General features: G+C 30.7%; 1 protein-coding gene across 2 annotated transcripts in view; it reads right to left on the bottom strand.

The window, feature by feature from the left end:
• Positions 1-7081: 7081 nt before the first annotated feature.
• The window catches only part of LOC143256882 (E3 ubiquitin-protein ligase MARCHF6-like), an 89766-nt gene continuing 83801 nt past the window's right edge, over positions 7082-13046 (bottom strand). For both annotated transcript variants that reach the window (XM_076514692.1, XM_076514691.1), the window contains exons 22-23: positions 12065-12200; positions 7082-8686 (exon numbers count right to left, since the gene is read on the bottom strand). In XM_076514692.1, coding sequence (XP_076370807.1) covers positions 8605-8686; positions 12065-12200 — 218 coding nt within the window. In that variant the 3' untranslated portion in view covers positions 7082-8604. The remainder of the gene's footprint in view (positions 8687-12064; positions 12201-13046) is intronic.

Genomic DNA, 13046 nt, shown 5'->3' with positions numbered 1-13046 from the left:
ACCTAGTGTTAAGAGCTTTTTTTCAGCCCGGATTAGATTTATTCGTTATTTAAAGAATGAAAGGATTTTAGGCCAATCAAAATGTATACGGAAAGTGGAATTATATGTCAGTTCAACACTTGGTAGCGTACGTATTAAAATTTCAACGCATACTGTAAATTACTTATTACTCAATTTAAGCATAATTCATGTGAGTCTAAGTTACTTCTTGCAAAGTTTTTATATTGAAATACAAAATGTACCTGAAAACATAACCAAAAACAGTTTTCAAGTTTACACTCATAATATGACATTTAGCTGATAATCTAACCAAAATTAGCTTCAAGTTGGACTTTTGTAATACGAATCTAGTTAAGAACAACTAAAATGAAATTTCAGTTGCACAGCTATAACAAGATACTTAGCTAATGTAATACCCTAAGCAAGATGTAAGATCGAAATAAAAAACATTGCTGAATAAATAATTAAACCACATTCATACAGCAAAATCAGAATCAAAATTCTCAGTGAAGGCATAACGTAAGAACACAAATTAATAACAAATTATACCTTACCTTCACCTCGATGTTTCGCTCTGTGGCTTTTTCTGTGGGTTAACTATTGTAATCGATATATATCTTGAAACGTAGAGTGAATCGCCAAGGTAAATAAGTGTAATTGATTGTTCTCTTTAACTATGTTATCTGAATATTAAATACATTAATATACATTCAAACTATAATATCAGGGTTTCGGAGATATTATACATCAGATTCGGGTTGTATAATCAGAATTAAGCATAAAGCTTGTCAGATTTAAGCTGTATAATCAGAAAGAAAAATGACTTCAGACGTACTATACATTAAACTGAATCTGTATAATCATAATATGTAACTGGCGTTAGGAATAACGTCCGTTAAAAACTTGATGAAAACAAAAGTTAGAGTCAAGCTGTACCATCACAATCAGATTATACCATAAGTCCAGATCAAACTGTACAATATAACCAGAAATATAGTTATATGTTACAGCTTACAGTTGCGTTAGGAAACGTTGCAGGAGATGCAACCGAACCCAGATACAAGAAACCTGAGTGAAGACATAGGTAAGGCCAGGTTTAAGCTGTACAGTGAGAAATATACTTAATGGAGACATTAAGGAACCCACTTTTAAGAAAATAAAAGTTTTGTGACGGCTTGACTGGGTGGTGATAACATATTATAACTGTTCAACGTTTCGACAAGATTTTGTCATCCTCAGGTACAAGTAGTGCCTGATGATGACGTAATCTTCTCGAAACGTCGAACAATTACAATGTGAAGATATTAATGGATTTAAACTCTACAATGAAAATTATAAATTTTCCCTAATACATTAAGAAAGCCAAGTTCAAAGTGCATCATGATAACATATGTAGAAAAAATACGTTGTCTACATACAATCATTGGTGGGTAAAACTTTACTCAATCGGTACTAAAGCTAAGATATTAGATTAGAGCCACTACTTGAGACATAACCAAAGGTAAGAGTGACATTGAAATTATAAAATAACGAAGGGAAGCCAAGTTACCAGTGGCGTAAGTTATGTCCCCGTAGTTACGTGCAATTCCAGGAAGGTTAAGCCAAAAGGGAACACGAATTGTAGCTACAGTTATAGGGAAGTAAATCTAGGAACCCATTTATTTTCTGTGCAAGGGCCCATCTTTGCTAATTTCTTGTGAAGGAGTCATGGTGACCAGTGACTACAGATAAAAACTTAAAAAGTGCCTTGAGCACAGTGAATATTAGTATTAACGCTCTAATGCGATGTTTACACTTACGAAGAGTTCGTAAAACTACCCTAACGTAACTAACAATTATTGTATGTGTATGTCTGTTTTCTTATAGCAAAGCCATATCGGGCTAGCTGCTGAGTCCGCTGAAGGGAATCGAACCCTTTATTTTAGCGTTGTAGATCCGTAATCTTACTGCTGTACCAGCGGGTGACTATTAGTTGTTCACTGGTGGATGTTGTACAAAAGATGAAGCTAGTATTACTCAAAACGCTGCTAGATTTTGTACAACAGATGATTCTGGTATTATTTACTACACTATTTAATGCATCATTTAGTCAGTTAAATTTAGACAGTTAAATCTGTCCTTAAAATTTGAATAGGCAGATATTTTTACTACAGGAGAAGCTAATCTGTACTGCACAAATTTTCTGACTACATAACTTCAGATATTTTGTCCTGATCTTGTAACGTAAGAATTTTATATTGAATCAAGTACTTTCTCGCAGTTTTGAAACTTGTTGTTGTCCCTAAATATTGTTACTGCAAATTAGCTACAAGCATGAACAGTCGTAAAACATAGTTGGTGTAGCGTTTCTTTAACCCAATGAGCGGATTCCTTAGAAGGTATGAGCGGACAGTTTACAACTTGTTAATGCTGGATACTTTGGTATTACATTGAGATTCAGAGCTCATAGGTATCGTAATTTAAGTGCCATGCTTTATTCTCTTAAAATAAAAGGCCGGTATTTCTCTTCATACGAAGTATGGCGTTTACTTGGTGTAATATTTTAAATACAAACATACATTTAAATGATAATATAAATGGTCTATTTACAACTAAATATCTTACATATAGTTCAGATAACTGCGTATAAGTCACGAAAAGTAATTAATTAGATATGTAAGTAACGAAAAAAGTAAATTAATGTGTGAAAATAAGAATATTGAACACTTTTAATCCAAGCTGGACAAAGTATTATCTTGTAATTTTACGGGAAAAAAATATGAATTATGAGAAAAATAGAATAAAAGTTATTATTCAATTAAGTGGTAGTCTGGGGGACAATGATTATGTAATATATATATATATTTCGTCGAAATTTTCGTATGTCTATTATAAGCAGCCATGAATCAATTGAAATTAAATACAGTGAAAGATGATTCATGTTAGAGTTTCAATGATTTGTTTTAACGATACCCATAATGCACTAACTTTACAATGATAGTGTCTGAATATGATAACCTCATTGTTTACTACTGTGATATAAACAGTTATTATATACATGTCGTGACTTAAAATTACATCAACTTAACTGCTCTTAAAAAATATCTAAAAAATTTTCATTCTACTACTCATTTAGAAACAAAAAACAAAATCTCTCGCAAAGCGCACAACGTCACCTATCTGCTTCGTCTCATCACAATATAAACATTTTTTCATGTTTAATTTTTTTAAACTTTAAGTATTACAATTTAACGTAAGTATCAGCTTAGGTAGTAAAGCTAAATGAAGGCTGATTTAAAATAAGTACATCTCTTCGCAATATCCTAGATAAACATTTCGTACATTGCTACGCAATGCTCTATAACGTTTTACAAACTGGGGTCCACGAGTCATGTCTGACATTTCATAAAACTATTTTTAAAATATTATTTATCTTTATAACAATATTTTTCGTAAAATTAACTTTATATGAATTAAAACGTTTAATTTTGGAACATAGCTTTTCATGTGCATGAATTTTTTTGTTCTTTTAAAACGAAATATCGATAGATTTGTGAAGGGGGAGTCCACACAAAAAAAAAACTTCAGTAAAGAGCGAGTCTTTGGATTATTAAGGTATGAGAAAAACTGCTTTAGAGTATTAAATATATTCTAAGTACGTTACCACATAGTACTTTAGGTATTTGTGAAGAGATCATAATTCAAAGATGTTAATGTTGAAAGTTTGGAATTTATTCAATTTCTTTTTTGTCATTATTGTTTCTTCTAATCTTAAAGTTAGATATCTAGAATTATATGTTATTTTTATGACTTACATTACTGTATATTTGACAAGGAGTTTGCAAAAATATACCATCAATTTTCGTTATAAACAATAAAAAAATGAAAATAATTTTTTCATTGAATGTTACAAATTATTCAAAAAACGTGTGAACTTTAAACAGCTCATTGACTTTTACGTTTCTCCTTCACTTTCTTACTTTGTAAATTGGTTTTTAATGTTACTTACAACCTATACTTCATGTAATCATTAACACCTTCTGACGCAAACCTTTCAAAAACACTTATTTTCTGTACATTGTTAACAACCAGCTGTACTCTTTTTCTTTCGCTTACCCAATTCATGTATTTACATTCATTTCGTCATTAACCTTAACTACTAAAATTCTATCATTAGTCAGTTGACTTAGGTGATTAACCACATTTTAAAGTTCATTAAATTTAATGAGTTCCCTTCTTCACATATTTGATTTAAATTACTTCGATAATCTTAATCTGTTTTGCAGTAACTAAAGATATATCTTATAAAACTATAAATATATCTTAAGCTAAATATCTGTGATTAAAAGTATCTCATCAAGCATTAATGTTAAGTGCTTAAATTGTTTTCTTTACACGAAGCAAGATTTTAATTGTCAGTCAATCGTTTCTGTTAAAATATGCTTTTGCATAGTCAGAAACCATAATATAGGTGTATTTATTTGCGTTATATATTTATGGTAACAATGTTTCAAGTGTTATATGTGCGTGTTTATTGTACAGTTACTAGTCATGATACCAACAATAAAACTGGTGATTAAAAATAATAACTTTCCATTATTGTTGTTTTGTTGAAGAATGCGTATACGGTAGGTTAAACACGCTTCCGACATAACTGATATTTCTTTTCAAAATATCATCATCTTCATCTGGATTGGGTCCACGTTTTGAACCAGGGAGGAACCTCTTCCTCCTTGAAACCATATGATGTCCATTGTCCGAATCTCTGTTGAACATAACAGTATAGAGAAGTTATCTTAAAATTTTACTTCGAAAACCTGTATTTTGAACGATAATACACCAATATCTTTCTCTATAAATAAAACTCTTTTGGACACGAGCTTTATGTTTGACACTGCAGATGTCGCTCGATAGCTTCGTGGGTAAACGAGAACACATATTGTGGTTACTAGGTGTAAAGTTAAGTTCATAAAAAATGAAGTGACAAACTGCGAGACCTACTAGCTACAATGTCAACTGGTAAACAGGAGTTACTCATTATTTTAAGTTAATAGCAAGAACATTAAGTGATAGACGCAATTCAGTAACTGTAAGGCCAAGAACGAAATGTGGTCGATCTTATTTCAACTCCAGATTCAAAATTGTACTTCATTCTCAGCTCGACTGACTATCACAAAATTAATACCAGTAACAGTAGCGTTACTCTTAGTTGGGACATGTTCAATACAGCCTTAAATTTCAAGCTTTCTGGAAACATTCCTCTTACAACAGTAGATACAGTTACGACAAAAAGTGTTCGTACCCCTGCGTCCCGAGTGGTTTTTTGCTCATAACTTAAAAAGTATCACGATTAGGCTAATAGAATTAGGCACATCTACATACATTTTTATGTAAATTGAACGACAAATAAACTGTTCATAAACAAATAACCAAACATAGGAAGATCTCAACCCAATTGAAAACGTTTAGCATGAGTTGAAGACTAGGGTTCATCAGCGTCATCCGAAAAACTTGCAAGAATTGGAGGCCTTCTGTAAAGAAGAATGGAAGAAAATGTTTGTTTGTTTTTTGAATTTCGCACAAAGCTACTCGAGGGCTATCTGTGCTATCCGTCTCTAATTTAGCAGTGTAAGACTAGAGGGAAGGCAGCTTGTCATCACCACCCACCGCCAACTCTTTTACCAACGAATAGTGGGATTGACCTCACATTATAACGCCTCCACGGCTGAAAGGGCGAGCACGTTTGGCGCGAAGGGGATGCGAACCCGCGACCCTCAGATTACGAGTCGCACGCCTTAACACGCTTGGCCATGCCGGGCCTTGGAAGAAAATACCAGCAGAGTACTGTCAAACGACCATGGAGGGCTATGAGGAGAGTTTGCGCTAAGTAATTCATTTGAAAGGCTACACAACTGACCATTAAAGTAGACGTACTAACACTTTCTGCCCCTCCTATGTTTGGTTATTTGCTTGTACAGTTTATTTGTCGTTCAATTTACATAAAAATTTACGTAGATGTGTGTTAGTATAATATTTATAATATACTATACTTTCATTATCCTAATCGTGATACTTTTTAAATTATGAGGAAGAACTCCTCACAACGCAGGGGTACGAACACTTTCTGTCGTTACTGTTATCACCTTGTCACTTGTTTTTAAACAATAGAGTCGAAATAAGTCAAACATATGAACCAAACATTTGTTACATTGGTTATCACAGTTGTAGCCAGAGCTTTAAATAATACTTTATTTTTCGTCAAAGTTCCTTAATTTAAAACATCATATAACAAGATAAATTATTCTCCTTTACCTCTGTCATTACAAGCTGTGAAACTTACTTTAGAAATCGCCATTATATGCTCTCTATGTCTAAACTCACTATCACCGAGTATAAGTACATTTACTTAATTTGTACTAACTTGGTCGCCCATATATATGTATATTACTTGATTGCTGAAAAGCAGAAGAGGCATACAAAAAGTATAATAACCAACCTGGACTCACAGGAAATATCAATGGAGCCATCGAATGTGGTACTGTTGACCAAAAATAGTGGAAGCTTTGAAAGAGGAGAGTTACAAATGAATCAATAAAAGAATTCCTAAAGTTGTAAAAAATCTATAGAAACACTATAAGATATAAAGACCACATTGTCCAAAGGATTGGAGCATGGCAAGACAGGAGATCCATCAGCAAAATCCATGTTTTCAGAAAGTCAACAACCAGGTGTTGTTCTGAACTCAAATGCATTAATAAGAGAATTCTTAAAATAATAAAAAAATTCAGAGAAAGCTGGAATTGAAATGAACGTTATATTTAAATAATATTCTAAAGGAGTCTCGTATTTCTGAAGATCTTAAAGAAACAAAACAAATCAACAGTGAAAACAATGTCTTAATCATCTGAAGATAATCATATCTCAATAGAAAAAACAAACTCGCATTAGTGAAAATGTTATTCAAGTCAAGGCTAAATAAATATCCAGGAAGACCCCTTCTTTTATCTCTATTAATATTTTACCCACCTCATCACAAAAAGTTAATTTAATGTCACATACAAACTTGTCTTCACCATCATTTGTCTCTAATGATATCTGGAATCCAGCTGTCTTTTTCAATGTAGCTACTACCAAATGATGATGATATGAATTGAAACACAATTAAATAATTGAAGAAAAAACAAAGACAATGTACATTTTGCAAAAAATTAATTTATTCACAACCATGGTTTCCCCAGTAAAGGCCTTATCAGGTACAGACTACATGAACTGCATAATACACACTTTGTAGAAAATGTTTAATGAACCATATTATTATATTGACAAAAACTTACAATAATATTTAAAGTGATTAATTGGTGTATGATTATTATAATTCAGTTCTTGCAATAAAATAAATGAATTTAAAAATAGTATATGGAATCATGAAATATTTGGCTGAGGTTAAAAAAAACTTATGTGATAAGACCCGTTTAGATATATTTTTGTTAAGGGTAAAGTAATTATTGTAATTTTACATAAAATAGGTAAGACTTGTAGTTTTCCTCCACTTTTTTTTCTTTTACAAAAAAACAAACTGGAAATGTACATAAAATATCTGCTGTACGATACATACATTAAGATAATTTATATGTTAAACATAAAACAATTTTTATACCCATTGATATTATATCTAATGACCAAGAAAGTGGTTTATCTCATTTCTCACTTTAGTAGTTCCTTAAATGGTATTTTATTCTTTAAAAACGTTTATATCCACTCAATTCTTAGAGCAATGTTATAAACATTCAACAGTAATAAATTTCTAGATGAACTGCTCAATAAACAGGGTCAAAATATAATAATAAAATACAGATAGACTGAAAGGAAAAAAAAAAAACTGATATGTATTATATTATCTGACCAATATCTACAAATACAATGATACAAGTTTCTTCTGGGATTATTTCTGCTGATATCATCTGTAACTTAATTTAACGTGTTAGATATTATTTTAGTGATACTGAACTAGTAGTCCTTCTAGTGCTTGAATTATTACATACAAATCATTGCTTCATGTTTATTGTATTAGTTCCCAGAACAGATAAACTCTAAATAAGACTTAATTATTGTGAATCCATTAAAATTATCAAAAAATACAAATTGAAAATAAGTTTTATTTTTAGTAATGTGATTGATACTGTCTTTCTTTATCACACAAGGTTTATTTTATTTTTAACTTAATAATGGTGATTACTTTCATATTAAATAAAAATCATATTTTTTATTATATTCAATTTAATATAATACTGACTTAATTTTACAAGTACTTACATAAAGAGAGGTTTGCCATAGTATAAAAAAAAAAAAAATATTCAGTGTTATATCAGTAATGACACTAAATACAATGACACGTGCACAACTTGTGCCAATTAATGATTATTGTGCAAGTAGTATTAACCCTATCACATATTTCCAAGTGCACTAGCAAATATACATCCCAGTCACAGTTAAAGGGGTTAAGGCTGAACCAAGATATTTAGTTCATAGATTAAGTATTATGGGGAATCACTCAGAAAGTTATAAATGATCTTTAACTGAAATGAATGTTTTATTTTATAATTTATAGGCAAATAAATCTTAAACTTATATTTTCTTGCTTTTCTGCTGGTGTAGGGGATTACCATCATCTGGTACACAGTTGACCAAACAATGACCAATTACGTATCTGGAAGAAAAAAAATATAAGAAATTAACAGTGACATTTTATTTTCAATATTTTAAAAGTTTTGTAACCTTTAATCAAACAATGAATACATAAAAGTTCATTTAATATAATAAATTGACACACAAACTGTTTTAGTACCAACATTTTTATAATAACAAGTTGCTTCTTCTGCTTACAACATCCATGTGGTTTTTAGGTTCTGAATGTCCTTAATATGATGCAGAGGAGAGGTATCAACTTACACAGAGTTTTTTGCTCTTTCATCTCCCATGTTACTTAATATATCTACATCATGAAAATGTACATAATTTCTGCTTTCCTGCCATAATCCAGATTTCTTACTTGCATATCTGGAGGAAAATTACTTACCTTTCAATTGTGGTTATATGACAGGGAATATATTTCAAAGGTAAACACCTGTTTGAAATTCATTTTAATTATACAAACATTAACTCTAAATCAGGTGGATTTACTACATATGTTCTCTAACGTGTACAATTAGGACACCAAAGACATCACAGAATAATAAAATTAGTGAGATGTAACCTAAAATTTATTTCTAAGACATTCATGAACATAACAGTAAACAAAAGAGATCAATTACATAAACTAGAATAAGATCCGAGGATCACTATTTATCACAAAAGTTAAACCTCTTCTGAAACTCCCTGAAAGATGCAGTATTATAGAGATAATAAAAATGCTCTGACAGAATGTAAAAATTGTTCTTTCACATAAGAAGCAAGGTCAATCAAGACAAGTATCACAACAGATAAAAAACAGTGGTTACATTCATTGAAGCTCAAGATTTATATAGGAAAGCTCAGTGCAAGTATAAGGCCTTCTGAGAAATCAAAGTTCATGAAGGACTGGGGGCATAAATATGAGATGCAAGCAATAAAAAAGAGTTAAGGTATATGTGAAGAAGAAGACAAGTCACTAAGTTTCAAAAGAGGGAAAAGTAAATAAGCTTAAGACTAAAACAATGTCCCATTTAGGAGAACATCTACAAAATGAGAGTCATTGAAGATGAAAGAATTGGAAAATGTCTTTCAACAATGGAAACAAATGAGACTGATAGCTTCTGTAACACCAAAAGCAGCAGATTTGTTACCAGCTATGGATAAAACGAATAAGTTATGATCATGAAAAATATACAAGCAAAGAAGTAATTTATTGATGGATTGGTGATAAGATATGTATAATGCAACACATTCTGAAATTATTTCAACAAGAATGATAGACAACTAGCCAGGGAATATCAATTGGAAACATGGCTAGCATTCAACCAAGAGAATCTGTTTTTCAGACAAATGATAGTCAGCCATGAAACATTAGATGTTGAAAATTGTTGCAATAAGTAGATGTTTGAGGTTGCAATAGATGTTTTTATGGTGATAATGGGACTGATTCCCCATAAAGAAATAAACATAACAGAACAATGAACTGGTCCAAATGGAATGATAAAAAAAAACCAGCTCTTTGATTAACTGAATTTAAAAAAACAGCCAAAGAAGAAAAAGTGGAGAGCAAGGTAAGCAGAAAGGAATAAGTTATCTTAAAACTGACTCATGGCACCTACTGCCAGAAAATTTGAAAAGTGAAAGAAGATGATTGTCTGATATAAAGAAAACATTGGTCATCAAACCTCCAAGGCATCAGCATAATTTATGATGATTTTGCCAAAATATTTATCATACCTACAATAATGTGCTAACATTGAAGATGAAACAAAAGAACTATAAAAACTGCAATGAAGAAAATGCTACAAGAAGTGTCACCTTGAGTGTTGATGTAAGCCACCACTTTAGAAATGTAAATGTGAACTGGTGTAAAAACTGCAGAATCTTAAGACAAGCACACTAAAAAGTCCAAAGTTCTAATATGTTGAAGTGAGCTATTGTTTCCAGAGGATCCCATGAACCAGAATGGCACTGGTTTCAACTCAGAATAATGTTTGAAAAAATGAAGGTCTATAAGATGAAAATGAACAGGATTTCCTGCTGTCATACTCTTGATTAACCATAAATTGTAGAGTGAAAGAAGCAGTAGTTATACAGTGTGATAATGGATTTGAAGTCAGAGAAATGCTTCTTTGGTGGTGTTGCATGTAAACGAATTAAAGTAACTATTTTAATAACCACAGGTAGAAAGAAACCTGCATATAAAAAGTACAAACACTCTTCACAAATCTTTCATTACATTCACTGTAATATGAAACACAAACCTGAAAACCACTTTTTAAGTGCTGTCAGTTGTAATTATAATTATTTCCTCTTCTGAAAGAACCATAATTTAGGAGTAAAATCTTACATTTTTGAAACCCAGTTTTTCTCACTTAATTGCCCATTTTCAAGGTATTATAAGTCACCAAGATCTAGGAACTCCATATCTAGAAACTTCAATATCAGGTATGACCTTATACAACAAATAACCACAATTAAATCTATAACACACAGTAAGAGTCTAAATAATGTAATGAATCTTATTTTTACCTTGAAACCTATTAAACCTAAAACTCTAAAAAGTGTCAATAATTATTACATAAACATATTCATTGTATAATATCTTTTTCATCAACATAATTTTAATTCTCAATTTTTATGACACTGTTAAGAGTTTTCTGTCAATTTATTTCATTCAGCTCTGGTTCAAGTTTCTTAATAACATCAATTTTATAAGTAAGTAGCTTTTGTCATCATAGCTAGAACTTTAAACATACTGTGAAGACTGATCATTAGCTGTTTATATATACTCACATATATATTATATAAAGATTATTGTTTGCACCTACAACACATTCTCCAAATTAGTAAATTTAGTTTTGCTATAAATATGCTAATTCTATCACCATATAACATTTTCTCCAATAAATTTGATTATTTTATTCTTCAAACCTCAATTCTTACACAATACATAAATAAATAGGATTGTTTGATGGTTGAAAGAACATATTACAAAGTATATCCACCATTATTTACATTTATCCTCAAATGTTTGTAATTACAAGCATTAGTTCTTTCAGTGAAACTTTATCTGCAGTGAAACAAATACCCTGAAAAAAGTTTGCTTGAAAGGTTTTCTAAATTAATTGGTTAAAACATTTTTTTTAAATTATCAAAATTACCAAAAAAAACATTATCAGTACAACTGTGTGTTATGTCTTTTTTTTGTAACTCCTATTCTGTAATTAAAATTTATATCTCCCCATTTAAACTGAAAAATAAGACAAATGACAATATCAATTTCATTCAGTGTAACAGACTTTCTTCATTACAATACTGAAAATATTTATATTTAAGATGGTATTGCAAAATTCAAAAATACTTTAATTCTAAACAACAGACTACAGGATTAAACATGTAAATAAAACCTTACTTCTCATCCCAGTACTTTTCATACAACCTACTCAATCTTCTCAATAGGTAGTTCATACCAAGGAAAACTGCAGCTGTTCCTAGCACAACTGGGTAGAATTTTCGAAGTATTCTATTTCTTGTTTCATAACTAAGTTCTAAACAAATAAAATTTTAGATTTTATTATCTTCAACCCCATTTTGACAGTCTGATGTATCTAAAAAACAATGTTACTTTACAATAACATTACTGTTTTTAATATTTCATTCCTGTGTATAACTGTCTAAAGAAATGAGATATTTAAAATACTGAAAATTTATTCTCTGTTTAAACATTTTGAATAAGTTACATTACAATATTTAATCTCAAATTAATTAAAAATTAATAAAGTATATTACTGTCATTACTGATGAGAAGTTTATTAAACATATTTCATGTCTTAAAGGTAACCAGTGATAATGTTTAAATCTGGTTTTCTGTGGCACAAGTTTCTGAGAATGTTAATTCATAGTACCTAGCTATTAGCTCATACCTCTTTCATAAGTGGGAGAACTGTAACAAATTTTTGATACAACTTATTGCTCAAAGACACAAAGTTACAAGGATGAGCTTTGAATACACAACTGTCAATTACTGATCAAAAGCACTAGGCTGTGCTAACTCCACTAATCAAACATTTATTGACATTTAATCGAATACAATATTTGAGCTATTTTTCACACAGTGATTTCTCAATTTAACTACTACCTTTTTAACTTTATAAACCTTTTTTGATTTGTTTGATATTAAGCATAAAGCTACACAATAAACTATCTTTGATACGCCTGCAATGAATATCTAAACCCAACTTTTAGAATTATAAATCCTCAGCCTTAATGCTGAGCCACTGTGGAACCATAAATTTTAGGTGACTGAAAGTGCACAAGTAAGGACTAAACACTATAGAAAATCACACTTCTCTGTCAGTTTTGGTAAGTTAATAACTGTGGCACTTAGCTTAATG

The sequence above is a fragment of the Tachypleus tridentatus genome, chromosome 7 (assembly GCF_004210375.1).
Source record: "Tachypleus tridentatus isolate NWPU-2018 chromosome 7, ASM421037v1, whole genome shotgun sequence".
Lineage (NCBI taxonomy): Eukaryota > Metazoa > Arthropoda > Merostomata > Xiphosura > Limulidae > Tachypleus > Tachypleus tridentatus.
Note: the sequence above shows the minus strand (reverse complement) of the source record. Positions and strands in the feature narration are given on the sequence as shown.